This window comes from Staurois parvus, unplaced genomic scaffold (assembly GCF_062004578.1).
Source record: "Staurois parvus isolate SC_StPar_1 unplaced genomic scaffold, SC_StPar_1.0 ptg000154l, whole genome shotgun sequence".
In the NCBI taxonomy this organism is placed as follows: Eukaryota; Metazoa; Chordata; class Amphibia; order Anura; family Ranidae; genus Staurois; species Staurois parvus.
In genome coordinates, this window is record NW_028317950.1 from 12,594,804 (window position 1) to 12,614,391 (window position 19,588).

At 45.3% G+C, this 19,588-nt stretch overlaps 1 protein-coding gene across 1 annotated transcript in view; it reads left to right on the plus strand.

The window, feature by feature from the left end:
• Nucleotides 1-453: 453 nt before the first annotated feature.
• The window catches only part of MAN1B1 (mannosidase alpha class 1B member 1), a 57,443-nt gene continuing 38,308 nt past the window's right edge, over nucleotides 454-19,588 (plus strand). Inside the window, exons 1-3 of the mRNA XM_089675351.1 lie at nucleotides 454-681; nucleotides 9,965-10,073; nucleotides 16,577-16,710. Of these exons, the coding sequence (XP_089531477.1) occupies nucleotides 571-681; nucleotides 9,965-10,073; nucleotides 16,577-16,710 (354 nt within the window). The 5' untranslated portion in view covers nucleotides 454-570. The remainder of the gene's footprint in view (nucleotides 682-9,964; nucleotides 10,074-16,576; nucleotides 16,711-19,588) is intronic.

Below are 19,588 nucleotides of genomic sequence, written 5' to 3' on the forward strand. Positions count from 1 at the left end.
CTGTGGCCCACACTCCTGTGTAAGTCTGAATGGAGGAATGTGACCACCACATCATGTCTCATATTTACTGACCTAGAGGGCACACCTGCCCTCCCACCCAGGCCAGTCCTCCTTTGATGAGGTCACTTGGACTATCATGATGTACAATTTTACAATCTGTGACAGTCCTAGAAATCAGGAGAAACCGCAGAAAAAAACAGTCATGCTTTTTTTCTCAGCTATTATAATAAAAATTCTTTCAGAGGACATCCATTATACTATAGATTATTTATATTCCCCATTTTGATAATTGTTCTAGCTGTAATCTAGGTTGAGTCAGCAAGGTCTCTGCTAAATGATGATGAGGGATGAGGGCGGCGCCCTTACTAAAGATGGCGGCGCGGGACCTCTGACAGCCCTTCCCCGGCTTCACCGAGCCATGGAGCATGCGTAGTGTCCCCCGCGTGGCAGCGCTTGTTTACAGCCAGGCTAGGCCGCAGCCCCGGGCTATAGTTCCCGCTCCGCCCTTTCCTCCTCGCTCCTCCTTCCGGGGGAGGACTGGCATGGGGACCAGATAGAGCACAGCCGGCCATGTACTCTCCGCAGCGCCGGGACTTTATGTCCGTCACCCTCATCCAGCCGGAGGGGCCCGGGGGAGGCTACAACAACAGCAAGAGCTGGAGGAGGAAGTCCTGCTGGAGGGTGAGCCAAGGGGTAATGGTATCTGTCACCTCAGCCCCTCCCCCACCTGTGATGTGACAGCGTGAGGCGCCCGCACCTACTACCTGAGCCCCCCCCCACCTGTGATGTGACACCCTGATGAGGGACCCCAAATATCTGCCAGGGACTTCCTACTACCTGATTTCCCCCCACCTGTAGTGCGACAATCCGAGGAGGGACCCCAAATATCTGCCAGGGACCCCCTACTACCGCCCGAACTCCTCCCCCACCTGTAGTGTGACCCCCAGACATTGTCAGGGACCCCCTACTACCTGAGCACCTTGCACACCTGTAGTGTGACACCCTGAGGAGGGACCCCAAATACCTGCCAGAGACACCCCTACTAGCTGAGCCTCTCCCCCCACCTGTAGCGTGACAACCTGAGGAGGGACCCCAAATATCTGCCAGGGACCCTCTACTACCACCCGAACTCCTCCCCCACCTGTAGTGTGACCCCCAGACTTTGTCAGGGACCCCCTACTACCTGAGCACCTTGCACACGTGTAGTGTGACACCCTGAGGAGGGACCCCAAATATCTACCAAGGACCCCCTACTACCACCCGAACTCCTTCCCCACCTGTAGTGTGACCACCAGACATTGTCAGGGACCCCCTACTACCTGAGCACCTCGCCAACCTGTAGTGTGACACCCTGAGGATTGACACCGAATATCTGTCAAGGACCCCCCTACTACCTGAGCTTCTCCCCCACATGTAGTGTGACACCCTGAGGAGGGACCCAAAATATCTTCCAGGGACTTCCTACTACCTGATTCCCCCTCGCCTGTAGTGTAACAATCTGAGGAACCCCAAATATCTGCCAGGGACCCCTTACTACCACCCAAACTCTTTCCCCACCTATAGTGTGACCACCAGACATTGTCAGGGACCCCATGCTACCTGAGCACCTCGCCCACCTGTAGTGTGACACCCTGAGGAGGAACCCCAAATATCTGTCAAGGACCCCCCTACTATCCGAGCCTCTCCCCCACCTGTAGCATAACAATCTGAGCAGGAACCCCAAATATCTGGCAGGCACCCCCTACTACCTTATCCCCTCCTCCACCTGTCGTGTGGCACCCTGAGGAGGGACCCCAAAAATCTGCAAGGGACCTCCTACTATTTTAGCCCCTGTGGGACTGCGGTGGGAATTCTGACACTGAGGGGAACTGACTTGGTGTCACTAACATCCCCAGTGACACCAATACAGTGATCAGTGCTAAAAAAAAAAAAAAAGCACTGACACTGTATTACTGTGTGTGCTTCACTGTAATCACACTGCTTTGGATGGCTGTTCTGTGCATAGTCATCCAAAGCAGTGTGCATGAGCTGACAGGGAGGAGAATTGTATTGATTACATACAGTTCTCCTCCCCGTCGGAGATCCTCAGCAATCACTGGGCGCCAGTGATTGATAGCCGCGGCCCCCTACCCGGAGATGCAAAATCACGGATATATACATGATTTTGCGCACCCATGCCGCTCTGTAGCAGTATATCTTCTATATGGTGGTCAGGAAGCGGTTCATTTCTTGGACCATTAAAATAATAATGTAATATGGGCTCTTGGTCCAGCACTGCCCCCACCGCTCTGTGGGAGACTTCTTGAAGCTTGCACAGGGTTTCCTGTCATTCTCAAGGGCTGAATGAAGCGTAAGCAGAGACAATAAAAGTTGTCCCTGGAACAGAAATGGAGGGGAAAACTTTCAATGGGGACACCTGTGACAGATGGCAAGATTTTTGTCACTTCCTGTTTTCTGTGATACAAGAAGAGAGGGGAAGTCTCCAAAAATGGAGCAGATCTCACTAATGGAAGGAGTGACATCTTGCTGACTCAGCTGGTGAGGGAGTGATTCCACAGCAACTGGCAGGCAGCCTACTAATGACCCTGACACTGTGATTTCTCACCAGTGTTCAGATCACCTGTGTGCAGGGGCGGACTGACCATTCGAACACTCTGGCATTGCCCGAGGGCCCGTGGTCAGTAGGGGGCCCCATGAGATGCTCCTGGTACCTTTCATTGGCTTTTTCATAGGCTTTTTTGGGTGTGGGCAAGGACACAGGGGCCCCATGATCCTCTTTTGCCCAGGGGCCCCATGAGTTGTCAGTCCGCCCCTGCCTGTGTGACATCAACCTTAGTGGTTCAAAAGCAGGGGTGCTCAACCTGCGGCCCACGTAGCTCTCTGATGGGGCCTGTGATGTCAAATCAGGGAAGTGCATTCCTAGGGTTGGCAACCTATTGATCGAAATCTGGGCTTGCTATGGAAAAGCATAGCTAACCTGCAGGAAAGCCGCAGGTGCACTGTGCTGCAACCATGGTGCGGGTGGACCGCAGCATGTCAATGTGAAAGAAGCCTTATAGGGGCCTCAGGACAGTAAGGATTTGTTTGAATTTGTGGTTTGGGGGGTTGGTAAAACCTCATAATTGAGACATGTTTTTAACCCCCCCCCCCCCCCCCCCAGCAACCACTGATATAGCGTCAGGGGTCACGATGACGAGCCCATCTCATGCTCTGGAGGGGCCCCTGTCACATCGTGTTTCACACTTGGACAAGAGGGGTGGCATGTAGAGGAACCTATCCTCTTCATTTTCCTTCTGCAACCACTGAAAGATGGCTTCTCTCCCTCCCACTGGCATTCAGTGGCTGCTGGAGAAACATGTTCATTATGCTATTCAAAAGGGGAAAAAAATAAAAATCTAAATTCTGAACCATTTCACTGTGGTCTGCGACCGGTTACCATATCACTTAAGTGGCCCTCGGTCAGCCCTGTCGGGCGGGCTCCCCTGTTCTAAGGGCTGAAGGTTTTTTTTACCTGCATGCATTCTATGTTCAGTGTGCAGCTCCCCACCCCTGCGATATGCATGAGAGCAGCAGCTCTCTCCCTCCTCATTGACTCAGACACAGCAGCAGAAGCCATTGGATCAATCACAGCCAGTGAGGAGGGGGAGGGCACACTTGGCAAGGGGGAGGGGCCAGGAGTTCTAATGGGGGACCTGAGCAAAGGATTGGGGCTGTTTTGTGCAGAACCACTGAAATTAGAAAACAGAAGGTGGAAACATGGCACTCCGGAAAGCAGCCATTACATAGATGGATAAAGATGTGACTTCCACCTGAATTCCTCCTGGCTGTGATCCTCTGACATGTTTCGCCCTGCCCAAGGGGCTTCATCATTCTCTGATTAAACTCTGTAGGCGGAGTGAAACATGTCATTCAGGAGGAGTTCCGGCTGAAGTAATATGTTTACCCATCTCTATAATGGCTGCTTTTCGGTGTGCGGAGTTTCCACCTTCTGTTTTCTGATTTTGTTTTTTCCAACTTGGATGAACTTATTTGAACATCAGTGCCTGATTTGTGCCTTGGACTGCTGGGGGAGGTTTTATAGTACTTTAAGAGGCAGCAGCGGGAGTCATTGGCTCCCCACTGCTGTCAATCACAGCGAGCCAATGAAGAGAGAGCAGGGCTGAGCTGCATCGGTGTGAATGGACACACACAGCAGCGGCAAAGGAGCCCCCATAGCAAGCTGCTTTCTGCGGGTGCACTCAGGAGGAAGGGGCCAGGAGCATTGGTGGGGGACCCGAAAAGAGGAGGATCGGGGCTGCTCTGTGCAACACCACTGTACAGAGCAGGTAAACATAGCCTGTTTGTTATTTAAAACTGAAAAAACTAGGAAAGCTACAATTTCTGGGGAAATTGTGTGAAGTGTTCTTGCCTCCACCAGTAGTCTACAACTCACACTCTAGCTTTTGTCACTCTGCTGCCTGCTCACACACCTGGGTTCCTATGGCGGCTCACTCTACAGCAAGGGCAGAGAAGAGCGGTTAAAAACAAACTGCTCCAACTTGCTCACTTCACTGGCGGTTGCCATCTTCAAACGGTTGTAGTTTACAAATTATAAATCCTACACCTTTATATTGTGAGAATCACAAGACCCAGAGCTACATTTTGATGCATAGCATGTCTCTGAAATATTAAAAATGAAGGCACAGTCGCAGTTTAGAAATTGCCCTTCAAATTTGAGGTGGCTAGAGTGGAGTTTCAATAAATGTCAATGGGCGGCATGAGTTGCAACAAATGGTCATATTGTGAAAACTATCAGGACCATGGCTTAGCCGTGGGCATTTTTAGTGGCAGCAGGGTTAGCTGAACGTTTTGATATAAGATTTGTGTAGGTGGGCTTGAAAATGAGGGAGTGATGGCAGTTTAGAAATCATGTCCTGATTTTTCACCTCACACTCTAGCTTTTGTCAGCTCCCACTCTAGTTTCGAACATCATTCCTATGGGACCAATTTCACCACAAAAATGCCGATATTTCGTGAACCATTCGGCGAAACGTTCCACAAAGTAATAGCACACCAATCGGGAACAATCCGCACGTTTCGGTATATTACTGTCTATGTAGTGTAAAAACTGTGGGAGGAGTTAGGGTGGTAAATTTGGCTATAATAATAAGAATATATATGTGAGATAACAGTAAGTGGTCTTGCCATGCAAGAACACTTAATTACAATCACCTTAATAACCACAAAGGATATAAATCCACACTGTGAGCACCAAATGCCTTTGCAAACCCAGATATTACCTTGAAAAAGTAGCAGTGACATCATCACTGTGCTGTCCATAGCCTGTGCAGAAAGCAGAGTGTGTGGGAGGGGCCTAGAAAGCTCCAGTTAATACAGAATGCCTGCAGAAAACTACAGAGGGGGCTGCAGGGGTGGCGACAAGACCAGTCTTCATGCACAAGGATAGAAGGTGACAGTGACTGGACTTTATTACAGGAAGCTCCTGTGCAGAGCCATGTTGTCTTAAAATAATGAAGTCCACACAGAAACAGTTCATAAGACAAATCTGTTGTCTTATATCAATAATGGAGGACGTATGACCAGTGTATATTTATATATGTACTATTCCCGCAGCAACCAATAGTCCTTTTCCAGAGAGATGCATTTATTCGGATAAAGATATTTGTTACAGATGACAGAAATCCAGCTGAATATTTGTAAAGGTTACAATGAACAACAGCTCTCAAAGTCCTATTCAAGATACCTCATATCAAGCATAGAGATACTACACCATCCAGCATATGTCCAATCTATAATATGCACCTAGGTAGCTGCCATACAACCTGTATTCTGTCCCATGTATCCTGACCTGTGCTCTATCCCATGTATTCTATCTTGTGTTCTGTGTCCTGTGTTAATATACACATTTTCCCCATTCAGTACAATGGCAAGCACTCTGATTGGCCACTTTTATTATCATGTTTGATCTTATGTGTCTAGACTTAGAATAGCTGTATGCAGAGCTCTTAATTAAAAAGTTAAACAGATACTACTTGTCTTGTTTATGGCAAATCTTCTCTCTTCACCATAAACAAGCACATCATGAATATTTAAGACTTTTCCCAATCTATATGCAACTAACCTGTTCTTAAACTTCCCCTGACACTCCATATATTTACCCAAAACAGGATAACCCCACACAACAAAGGGAAGGTAATTACCTCCTGCATACATTAACATAGTAAGGAGTCCTTTTGGTGTGTAAAGTGGTCTTATCACTGGCCTGTCAGTATGTGTTTCATTTTCTTCAATATATATATTACACACAATATACTACAAGCCAAAGTACAGGAGTTGTTTCAAGCCAGATTATTGTACATATATGGAGGAAAGGATACAGAAATTCATCTGACAATACACATGGCTCATGCATAGAAATAGACCCCTGGCATCTGGGTGCAACTTTTGTTTTCTACCTGTTTTAATATATAAAATGTTTGAATGTGCATTAGTCTACACAGATACAACTGGGAACTGTACATATGTATTCTCCAAGCTGCTATTAATGTCACTGCTGCCTTGAAGTGTACAAAGGAATTACATCATGTGTGTGACATGGCCCAATGTGGAGCTAGGGTGTAATTTATCCCTGCAGTGGGTTTCCTGGTCTCAGAAGCCCAGGGATAGAAGCAGGGTATTTGCATTGGGGGTATAACCTTACCTGTCAGATCTGTGAGTCTCAGCTGGGAGGGGATTGCAATATATAGACTATATGATTCACTGCCGTCTGGAGGAACACAATTCCTGCCTTGTGGTATCTATCAGCCAGAAATGGATGTATCATGTTCATTGGCAATGGGGAAGGTAACACAATTATTGATTTTATAAGCTCTATTGGGATTTATTTTATTGAAAGCAATTTTAGATGCTAAAGCAAATGCTGAAAAGATGTGGTCAGGATGCTTCTTAACATCTCAGAAGTATGTCAGCTGCAGCACCCTCCTTGGTGCGTAGGAGGACAGGGGAATGTAAAATGAGATGGGTTTAGATTGGAGGGGGTCTTCAGTGGTAAATAAAGAAACTAGCTGACACCTTGTGTAAAATAAACCTGTCAGTAACTCATGATGAGTATGAGGGGAAAAAAAAAAAAAAAAAATATAAATATATATATATATATATATATATATATACACACACATATATATATATATATATATGTACACTGATCAGCCATATGTTTAGGGTCACTGACCGGTTGAATAGCATTGATTATCTTGTTACAATGGCATCTGAAAGTGGGTTGGATATATTAGGTAGCAAGTAAACATGTAGTCCCTGAAATTGTAAAGTGAAACAAAAAACAAGAAGCGCACCAACCTTGCGCATTACCTCAGTAACAGAATTTATTAATAGAAGATAGGTACTCACAAACAGCGAATAAAATCAGGCATGTAGTCCTCAAAGGGACTTCAAAGATAAGAAGCCAGCGCGAATCCCATCATGGGGGTAGACACTCAGTATACTGACGCGTTTCGAAGGCTATGCCTTCTTTCTCAGAGCCTCCGGTCTGGGCCCTAGAGCGCGGGAGAAATCGCAGCTGGTCTATTGTCCCTGAAATTGTGTTTGAAGCAGCAAAAATGGACATCACAGTTTGTTGTTTATGGGGCTGTGTAGCTTCAGATCGGTCAGAGTGTTGCCCGTGTCCATAGCCTATAGTGGTCATGTGAGCATCAGAACTGGACCATAGAGCAATGGAAGAAGGTGGTCTGGTTTGATGAATCCTGTTTTCTTCTACATTATTTGGATAGCCGGGTGCGTGTAGGTCCCTTACCTGGAGAAGATATGGGACCAGCATGCAGTATAGGAGGAAGGCAAACCGGTGGACGCAGTGTGATGCTTCAGGCAACGTTCTGCTGAGAAATATTGGGTCCTCTCATTCATGTAAATGTTACTTTGGCCCATACCGCCTACCTAAACATTGTTGGTGACCAAGTACATCCCTTCATGGAAATGGTACTCCCTGATGGCAATGGCCTCTTTCAGCAGGATAATGCATCCTGCCACACTGCAAAAATAGTTTGAGGAAAACGAGTTGGAGCTGTTGACTTGGCCTCCAAATTCTCCGGATCTTAATCCAATCAAGCATCTCTGGGATGTGCTGGAAGAGTCCGATCCTTGGAGCATCCACCTTACAAATTTACAGGACTTAAATGATCTGCTACTGATTGTGTGTGCCAGATAGCACAGCACACTTTAAGAGGTCTAGTGGGGTCCATGCCTCATTAAGTCAGAGCTGTTTTGGCAGCAAAAGGGGGACCTACCCACTATTAGGTGGGCCTTTATAATGTTAGAAACAGGGGCGGACTGACAACTCATGGGGCCCCCGGGCAATAGGGGATCATGGGGCCCCTGTGTCCTTGCCCAAACTCATAAAAGCCTATGAAAAAGGTACCAGGGGCATCTCATGGGGCCCCCTACTGACCCCGGGGCCTCGGGCAGTGCCCGAGTTTCCAAATGGTCAGTCCGCCCCTGGTTACAAAAGATATGTCATTGAAAGTGTTTAGTTCAAAAAGTGCAAAAATTATCCATTGATCCGTCCAGAAATCCAGTGAGCTGATAACTGCCTGTAGTAAGCTAAAAATTCTGCAATGAAACTTCAGTCATTGCTGTTCGCCTTTTCTGAGTTCTCTCTGAACTACAGAACACCTCCCTCACATGTGAGGGAGATGAAAAGCTTTGTTCTACAGTTCTAAGATACTTCCTGTCTTAGGATAACAACGGTGATCCACCATAGATACAGTACAGGGAATGAGCGTTGTCCTTGTAGAATGGGATTTGTGCTGTTTGCAGGTTTACCAGGTGAAAAAAAACAGCCAGCCTCATATATTATATTTTTGTTCCTGAGCTTCTATTCACTTAAAGCAGGGGTCTCCAAACCTTCTAAACAAAGGGCCAGTTTACTGTCCTTCAGACTTTAGAGGGGCCGGTCTGTGTCCATTGGGAGTTGAAATTGTCCTGGTGTCAGTGGGAGTACACAATGCATATTTGGTATTACGGAGAGGAATAGTGCCCCATTGCTGGTGTCAGTGGAGGGAATAGAGCCCCATTGTTAGTGTTAGTTTGAGTGCCTCATCATTGGTGTCAGTGGGAGGTATAGTGCCCTGTTGTTGGTGTCAGTGGAAGAAATCGGTCCCCATTGTTGGTGTCAGTGGGCCGATTGCTGATATCAATAGCAGGAATTGTACCGCATTGTTGGTGTCAGTGGGTGGAGTAGTGTCTTGTATCAGTGGGAGGAAAGGTGCCTCAAGGGTTAGATAAAGACAAGCAAAGGGCCACATCTGGCCCCCGTGCCCCAGTTTGGACACCACTGACTTAAAGGAAACATTAGCAAGGCTTATAAGGTGAGGTCAACTAAGGCTTTTACTGGTAAAATCAAGATCTGTATACAATTTCAGCTGCCTAGATCTCTCTATCTGTATGTGATGTTCACTGAAGGACTTCTTCCTTTTCATTCCTGTTCTTGATATGTTCACTTTGAAGTCTCTCCAGCTTGTGACAGGTTTACCTTAAGCTGCCCAGAGACATGAAAGGGCGAGGTGACCATCTATTATCTGCAGGACCAGCAAGTTACTGCTTCCTGAGGCTTTTTTTATCAGTCAGGTTGTCTGCCAATGACACCTTTGAGATAGAAGATTTATGAGGAAATGACAGGTTTTCTTTAAGCATTTTATGAAAATGATACATAATAGCTCTAAAGTAGTTTTTCAAAGAAGTTAATATTTTTAAAGGTATAAAATCACATCTTTCATTATTTGTTTATAGCTGACAACCTCTGCTGTGCTCATAAGGCTAAAGTTTGTAGAAATCAGTGATTTGTTGTGCTGCTTAGGCAGGAAGATCTGGGGATGTAGGAGTCTATTATATAATGACTGTGTGTCTTCTTTTTTCCGGTATTTAATAATCTGTTTCCTGTTTTATCTTGTAGAAATGGAAACAGCTTTCCAGGCTGCAGCGCAGTATCATCCTCTTCCTGTGCGTGCTGTTGGCGGTTTGTGGCGTTGTCTCTTTCTCCAACCTGGGAGATCATTGGAGAAGTAATGAATTTTTACATTTCATAGTTGATAGTTAGAAATACCTTCTGGGCAAGGTGTGCTGATTGCAGCTGTGTGAAACATGACTGTAAGCCCTTGGGGAGGCTTACAACTATTTGTATCACATGTACTGTGTTCATATTATACCTAAAGGAAACTTGTGCATTTTCTTTAAACAGTAGTTCTACCTTTTGCAAAAAAATAAATGATTGCACCCACATGGATTACAAAAACAATTGCACATATATTATTTATTGGTATTTGAGCTTGTAAAGCAGGGTTTGAAAAAGCCGTTCGCCAAATGCGAGGAGAAATTCCTCTGTGGCAAGCGGTGAGCACAGATGAAGCATGGAGGGACTGCACCTGCGCTCCAAGGCTCATTGTGAAGCCGAGTTCCGGTTTACAACTTCCAGTTTCCGGCTTCTGCGGCACCGCCGCCGAGGGGACAAGTGCAGAAGAGGTCCGCTCTCCTCCGCTGAGAGGAGACACCCTCTCCACCGCCGCGGGGGGACATTAAGTACTGTATATAACATGTCCTATCACTATAATGGAGTACAGGGGAGCTGGGATATACATTACTATGTACAGTTTTATATTTTGGACTATTCTGAAGAAAAATGTAATTTCATAAGCTTTAAGGGGGTGGGGTTGGGGGCGGACCTGGGCAAGGTTGGGTGGGGCAACTTGTGACGAGTAAGTTTTGTGACCGGCTAGTAGGTCTGGACTCGAAATTTTAACCCCTGTAAAGCATTGTATTTAAGATCAGTGGATCATGGGTGCAGTGCTCCTGAAGACTATTTCTCCAATCCAGGTCCAGTCTGAGGACTTACGGTGACAGGGCTGGAGGATGTGTCAGTGAAGTGCAGGTGTGGTGATGTGACCACAGTTGTGCTCCCTTGAGCTTAAGGAGTTCCTCTGTTGCAGTGGAGATGGGTCATGTAGTATTTTCATTCACAGATCCTATGACTAAAGCTGGCCATAGATGGTTCATATCTCTGCCACTTTAGTAGGGACTGGCTGAAATTCGAATCATCTATGGGCAAGCTGATTGCACCCAAATCGATTGTTGTACTACTTGGGTACAGGCAGCATGTTGGAATTTTCATGTGATTATTACAAACGGCTATAGCTACTAGCAATAATTACGGTGTTCTCCTGCCAGGGACAACTCCCCCTGCGCCTGCTTGCCGAGACAACACAAAAGGTCTTCGGGAGACAGAGGAATGAACTGAAATCAGGAATGAAGTCTGATCTTCCAGAGCGGTGGGGGACTTGTAGTTTTTAACCAGTTCCCTACCGCACTGTAGCCGTCCTGGTTCTGGTACAATGTCCATGGGCGTCATTCCAGAACACGCCCCCAGCGGCCCTGGTGATTGCTGTGTCCAATGACACAGCAGATCACCGGATAAATACAGTTGCCAGTTATCGGCTGCGCTTTCCTCACGCTGTCACAACGTGAGGAAAGTACTGCCGAGAACCAGAAATTGGCAGTGAAAGGATTGGCACTGATGATCAGTGCTCTGATGATCAGTGCCACCCATCTGTGCTGCCCATGAGTGCCAAAATTTCACGATTTCTGCCAGGTTATGCAAACTTTTGAGTACAACTGTATGTACAGTCACGTTATTTTAAAGCTGGACTAACTATTTGCCCTCTAGAGGATTTACCCCCCTTCCTGACCAGGCCATTTTTTGCGCTATGGCGCTGCGTTAATTTAATGGACAATTGCGTGGTCATGCAACACTTCATAAAATAAATGTATGTCCTTTTTTCCCCACAAATAGAGCTTTCTTTCGGTGGTATTTGATCACCTCTGTGTTTTTTTTTTTTTTTTTTTGTTTTTGCGCTATAAACAAAAAAAGACTGACAATTTTGAAAGAAAAAAAAAACAAAACTATTTTTGACTTTTTGCTATAAAACATATCCAATAAAAAAAATTCTAAAAATCTAATTTTGTCATAAAGTTAGGCCAAAATGTATTCTGCTACATATCTTTGCTTAGGAAAAAAAAAGCCCAATATGTGTAAATTAATTGGTTTACGTGAAAGTTACAACGTCTACAAATGGCGGTATATATACTGTCTTTTTTTTTTTATATATATACTAGTAATGGAGGCAACTTATAGCGGGACTGTGGCGGGCATTCTGACACTAGGTGGGAACTAACTGCCACTGACAACCCCAGTGACATTAATAGAGTGATCAGTGCTAATAAAAAGCATTGACAACTATACTATTGACACTGGGCAGGAAGGGGTTAACTTTTCGGCAATAAAAGGGTTAACTGTGTGCTGTTTTACTACAGAAATATGCTGCTTTGTATTTCTCTGCTGTGCATACAAAGCAGCATGTCCTTGCTGGCAGGAGAGAGACCTGTTTTGTTTACACACGTCTCTCCTCTGTCAGTTCTGCACAGCGATTGCCGGGTGCAGGCAGGGAATCTCAGGCCGGAACTCTGTGATTGATATCCCTAGCTTCCTGTGACAATGTGGGTGATTTTGCGCAGCCCTGTAATTCTATTTGGCGGCGGGCAAGTGGTTAAACTTTTTGTTTGAGTATAGATATATATTTATCCTCAAGCATGTTCACTTATGTTGACTGTGTCACTCTCTCTGTCGTATGTTTGTTCCAAGCATCAACTACTCTTTCAGTAAAAGATTAGTTTTGGACTTTCCTCCTACTATGTTGAGGTCATGCTCCGTGCTCTTGATTTTTGCTTAGTAAAAATACTGCCCTCCTGAACCTTATTCATATGCTTAATGTGTTTTATTATTATTATTATACAGGATTTATATAGCGCCAACAGTTTGCTCAGCGCTTTACAATATAAAGAGAGGCAATACAGCAACAATACAGTTCAATACAAGAGGGTTATGAGAGCCCTGCTCCTTGGAGCTTACAATCTAAGATTTATCAGTTTAAGTCATGTCACCACTTTTCCTTCGTTCCTCCATACTGTACATATTAAGTTCCTGAAGTCTGTCCTGATATGTATTATCTCTCAGATCTTTTGGCATTGTTGTTGACTATCTCCGGATGTTTTAAATTATCAGTGTCTTTTTGTGAGGTCTGCAGAACTGGACACCATATTTCAGAGGTGTGGAAATGTTTAAAAAAACTACTTGTTCAGGGACTAAATCGGTGTCCCAATCTAGTTGTCCCTCATGACAATCTACTTGTCCTGATAAAAAAAACATAAATTTTGACCAAAACCGTATTTAAATCTGCGTTAAGTAATGTCTGGGGATTTTAAAAACAAAAGGGGCTTTATGGCAACTTAAACATTTATTATTTTTAACATTGCTTTTTATCTCCTCCTCCCCGCCCTGCCTGTCTCCAGCACTGCACCCAGGGACTAGCAGGGAGGAGAGAGACCTTGCAGTGTAATGAGCACCTATTGGCTGCTCTTCAGGAAAGGGGAGTGTCCGGCTTATCCTTTTATCTCTTTCTCTGCCAGAGCTGTTTTTGCGATATTTGCACACGTTTAAAAAAATCATTTTAGGCCTGAAGATTACCCAAACGTATATTTTTCTGAAAGCAGAGACCCTAGAGAATAAAATAACGGTAGTTCCAATTTTTTATGTCACACGATATTATCACAAAAAATTTTTTTGTAAAATATAAAAGACGAGGTTGCAGCGAATAAAGAGATATCCAACTTGTCAAACCTTAAATTTGCACGAACTTGTGAAATGGCAACAAACTTTAGTACCCTATATTTTCTATAGGCAACACTTTTAAAGCCCCTTATAGGTCATCAGTATAGTGTACGGAGGAGCTCTGGTGTTAGAATTATTGCTCTCATTCTGACATGCGCTGTGATATGTAACATGTATCGCAATCCACGTTTTCTTGTGTAGGTTCCCGAGTATGTGCTTTTATGTTTGTGCGTGCGTATATATTTGGGGGTGGGGGACCTTGAAAAATTTTGGGGTGTTATATGCTTGTGTGTAACTAACTTCCATTTTAAAAGAAATTTTTACTTTTTTTTTTTTTTTTTTTTTAAATCACATAGGGGACTTTTTGTCCCATATGTGATGACTTTTGGTGAAGTTTCTATTTTTTGAGACATGCAGGGTCTAAAAGACCCTGCATGTCTCCCCTGTACTCCACTGGACGTAATGCGGTGCACATCGCACCATATTACATTCTTTCCAGGCCTCAATGACCAGGAATCTGTCGAACAGGGACCCGGAAGTGACGTCCCATCACGTCCGGATCAGGAGAAGGAGGGGAGCGGATGTCTCCGCTCTCCTCCTCCCTCCCCTATACCACATCCCGTGGCACCTGCCGAACCAGTCTCGGGCCCGCAGATGGACAAGTGGAGCCCGGGACATATAGCGGGGGCAAGGGTGACGCTGTGTGGAAGCAATCGGGTGGCAGCGCTGCTGCCCGAATGCTTCCACCTGACAGGTGAGCCCTGCTGCTTGCCCGCAGCAGGGCTAAGGGCAAAAATAAAACCACCTGCCTGCTCCCCGGATCTACATGTCCCAGCTGTCAGGTGATATGAATTGGACATCCCTGTATTTCAAATGATATCTAAGTACAGATGTCTATAGAAGAATCAGGACCTCCTTCCTCATGCTTTTTTATCCCTTTTACTTGGCTGCATTGCTTGCTCATTTTGTGATCATTTGAAATAAGTACCCTACATCTTTTTTTCTCTTCAGTTCTGGCCAACATTGTACCCTGATATTGTATTCTGTCTGAGGATATTTTTCCCCTACGTTCATTATTTTGCATTTATAAAAATTGCATTGCGGTTTCCACTGCTGTATCCAATAATGCCAATTCTTGTTATAGGCACCTCCTGGAACACCAGTCCTATTGCATACCATTTGTGTCATCATTGAAAAGGCATATTGTACCCACCAAACCTTTAGTCATATCACAGACACACAGGACCTAGTACAGAGCCTTGTAATACAACTACACTCTGATATTGTACAATTTTTTTTTTTTTTAATAAGATCATTATGTGAAGCTGTATCATATGTTTTGCTGAAATCTAGATATATGATTGATATAGACCATAAGTATGGTGCCCGGTTTTAATTTCTGCAATGCCATCATATCTTTTCTTCTTGTCACTGATGTACCTCAAGCCTCTTTCACACTAGCACCCCTATCAGGCCCGCCTGTCCGTTTTTCAGGAGAACCCGAATGGACCCTCCGTTCTTCTCTTTGGAGCGGCAGCTGTAAATGGATATGTGTCAGTTTTACACCCACTTAAATCCCATCTGATCCGCTTAAAACAAATGAATAGGGAATCCATTCCCCTCTGGCTGGGTGGATCGGATGACAGTCAGGTTTAAACGGACAGGTGGTCTATTCACATCCAACCATTCATAGAGGAGAATGGACTGTCTGTGTCTGCTCCGCATAGACTGAGCAGACACAGACCAGTCATCCGTCTGCTCAGTGGGAGATCAGTGGACAGATGTGAACAGACTTTGTGAAAAGGGCCTAAATAAAAGGTTTTGTCTCTTTAATTTTTTTAATGGATTAAGCTATTTTCTTCTCTTTCTGTGCATTAGGAGCCCTGATAATGTTTGCCTTCCTTTGCCTGTTTTTTTTTTATATAACATATACAATATATGGCCAAAAGTACTGGGACGCCTGCCTTTACACACACATGGCTCTAATAGCATTCCAATCTTAGTCCATAGGGTTTAATATTGAGTTGGCCCACCCTTTGCAGTTATATCAGCTTCAACTCTTCTGGGAAGGCTGTTCACAAGGTTTAGGAGTGTGTCTATGGGAAGGTTTGACAATTCTTCCAGAAGTGCATTTGTGAGGTCAGGCACTGATGTCAGACGAGAAGGCCTGGCTCGTAGCTTCCACTATAATTCATCCAAAAGGTCTTCTGTCAGGTTGAGGTCAGGACTCTGTGCAGGCCAGTTAAGTTCCTCCACCCCAAACTGGCTCACCCATGTCTTTATGGACCTTGCTTTGTGCACTGGTGCGTGGTCATGTCGGAACAGGAAGGGGCCATCCCCAAATTGTTCCCACAAAGTTGGGAACATGAAATTGTCCAAAATGTCTTGGTATGCTGACGCCTTAACAGTTCCCTTCACTGGAACTAAGGGGCCAAGCCCAACCCCTGAAAAACAACCCCACATCATAATCACCCCTCCACCAAACTTTACACTTTGGCACAAGTGTTTCCATAAACTTGAATGGAAGGCATTGAAAGGCTTCAAACTCCCCCAGAGTCGACATGAGGCTTCAGTTTTGAAGCGATGCCAATGCTTCATGTTTTGATAATGTGAACAGCACTGTGTGTTGCCCATAGTATCAGTTGCATAGGCAATTGAGGAGCATTTAAAACGCCCCTCAAACGCCTGTCTTCAATGCCTGTGTGTTGGGGGACACACAGCAGAAGGGTGTGTGTGTGCGTGCACTGTGGAGCATGTCTTCCCCACAAGGGTTGGCTTGGCTAAAGAGCATGTTACAAAAACCTTATTCTACCTCTAATTGATTTTGGCCAATTCTTACTTATTTAGGTTTTACCAGCCAGTTGGATGGGACCTATGAAGGCCAGGAGATGCCCGGATTTCATCATGTACCTCCTGCAGGATTACCGGCTCCCAAAGAAGCTGAGGCACCAGATCTCAAGCTGCCAAAGCCCCCTCTGCAGGTGCAGTGACATCTTAGGTGGGGGGGGGGGGGTAGGTTTTGTTTCAATAGTATGCATTTGCTATATACTGTAAGTGCTGTAATTTCATAGTCTGCTCTGTATTTAAAGCCCAGTTGATTTCACAGAAGTAGATGTTCAGTTAATTACCGTATTTTTCGCCATATAAGACGCACCTGACCATAAGACGCACCTAGGTTTTAGAGGCAGAAAACAGGAAAAAAAAATTCTGAACTAATGGACTGCAGACACAGTACAGGAGATGACCAGAGACTGCGGACAGCACAGGGATGACCAGAGACTGCGGACAGCACAGGGATGACCAGAGACTGCGGACAGCACAGGGATGACCAGAGACTGCGGACAGCACAGGGATGACCAGAGACTGCGGACAGCACAGGGATGACCAGAGACTGCGGACAGCACAGGGATGACCAGAGACTGCGGACAGCACAGGGATGACCAGAGACTGCGGACAGCACAGGGATGACCAGAGACTGCGGACAGCACAGGGATGACCAGAGACTGCGGACAGCACAGGGATGACCAGAGACTGCGGACAGCACAGGGATGACCAGAGACTGCGGACAGCACAGATGACTGCTGACCTTTGGGGAGGTGGGGAGCGGGTACCTGAATTTGACAGGTACCCGCTCTTACTTCCGCAGAGTTTTTGTTTGAGCTTACCTGTTCCTTGATCCAGCCGCGCACTGTCTTCCCGGCTTCTGTAATGGCGCTCGGCATGACAGCCGGGTGCCCAGTGCGCATGAGCGAGAAGCACTTGCGCTTTGTGATTGGTCCGGCGGCTTCTGGGATCTGTCATGTGTCCCAGGTACCGCCTTACCATTCACAAAAAGCACCGCTTCTTGCGCATGCGCACTTGGCACCCGGCTGTCATGCCCAGTGCCCACACTACAGAAGCCGGGAAGACAGCACGCCGCTGGATAGAGGAACAGGTAAGGTCCCGCTGCAGAGCTGAGCGGCCGGCCCGGTATTCTGACACGGCCGCGGTGGAAATACCGGACCGGCCGCTCCGTATTCGCTCCATAAGACACACTGATATTTCCCCCCCAGTTTTGGGAAGAAAAAGTGCGTCTTATACGGCGAAAAATACGGTACACTTGGTAGTCATAACCACCACTTTCATAGTCCTCTCCTGTTATAGTAATTGCGTGGGGAGTCTAGATATGACTTTGCAGAGCAAGAGACATCAGGGTCAGACCCAATTCTGTCAGTGTTTACCACTCAGTAAATTACCTGGTCAGACATACCCCCTCTCTACCACTGTGAGCCCTGTTCACATATATGCGGTTCGGTGTACCGCATTCCTGTGAAAATCCCATGCAAATTGTGTGTGGTGCGATTTAAGTCATACATTATGTGTGGCTCAAATTGCACCGCATCCGCACCAAAAAGGTGCAGGACCCTTTTTTTGGTCTGCAATAGAATCGGATCGCATGGGTATTCACACCTATGCGATCCGATTCTGCACATCGCACCGCATTTTGCGGACGGATTTCAGGGTTTCGTTAACATACACACCCGCAGCAGTTCGCATGAACGGGGTGCGATTCTGATGCAGTGCGGAATTTGTACAGAAAATTCTGCGAATTCCGCACCGCATCAGTGTGAACCAGGGCTAATAGAAGTTTGTGTGATAAGGGATGCGGCTGTTACTCAGCTCTGACAGCACAAAACACTGGAGAGTGAGAGCAAGCATTTTCACTGAGAGAAAAATCTTTCGCAAAGCAAACATTTGGGTACAGGACATTAAAGAATAACACCGCTTTTGTTGAGGGGGGGAACCCACAATCCCCTTTATGTACATTGCATGGATTTCAACAAACTTTGTTGCAGATTTCTACCAGTTTCTGTTCTGAAAAAAGCTGTTTTTTGTTTTGTTTTTTTATTCAGTGTGCAGAGTGAATCTGAATGGGAGTGTCTTTTTCATTGAAAGTGGCAGTGTCTGCATCCCTTTAGAAGTATTTAACCCTTTTGTTCCAGGGGGTACCTAAAATTGTACATGCATCTTAGTGCAGACTTGTGAGAAAGTCAGTAGTCCAATCGCACAAGCAGGAAACAACATTTCTAGAGAGCGTTCTGTATACCAGTTGTGTTCAGAATGCTTCTAGGTTGCTGTATTGCATTTAATTTTACGGAAAATTATAGCACTGGAAAAGGAAAGGTAATTTTTACTAACATTCAATTAAACTATCGCTAGTGTAGCAATTGTGTACTCTTTTTATATATTTTTTATTTGTGAAAATGTTTTCACCTTGAAAAGTCGAGTTACCTTTTTAGGGGGTAAAAAGAAGAGACTTCAATTGGGCTTAGAGAAAATGGGTGTCTTTTAAGAAAGCGTATGATCTGTTCACAATCAGTGATGTCACAGATTCCTTAATAGGTCAAATACTGGCTTGGCTTACAATTGGAAGTTTCTATTTTGTGGAGGCAGTAAGCAAATTTTATTGGCTAGGGTTAGAGGCTGGGCGGTTATAATTAAATGGCAGCCAGCACTTATTTCATTCTCAAACCTCAAAAGAGAGCAATGTGTTACCTGGGGGGCAAAGGGTCGATTACTTCACAGTACAAGCTGCTTTAGAGATCAGTGGTGGCTTATTTTAAAAAGATTCTGCTTGTAATGAATATATAAATACTTTATTTTCCATAGTCTGGGCACTTCAAGAGCAGACACTGTATAATGCCTGTTATCTTTTATATAGCAGAAATGTTTTATCTGTCCCTTTTTTCTAATTTAGTTTTTACATTGTTACCAGGGCCTGACTTTCTCATGCTCATTCCCGTGTCCTTTGAGACTGCTTTAGTTAGTGGTCAGCCAACGTGTGCAAACATGTATGTGGTTTAGACACATTACAAGACA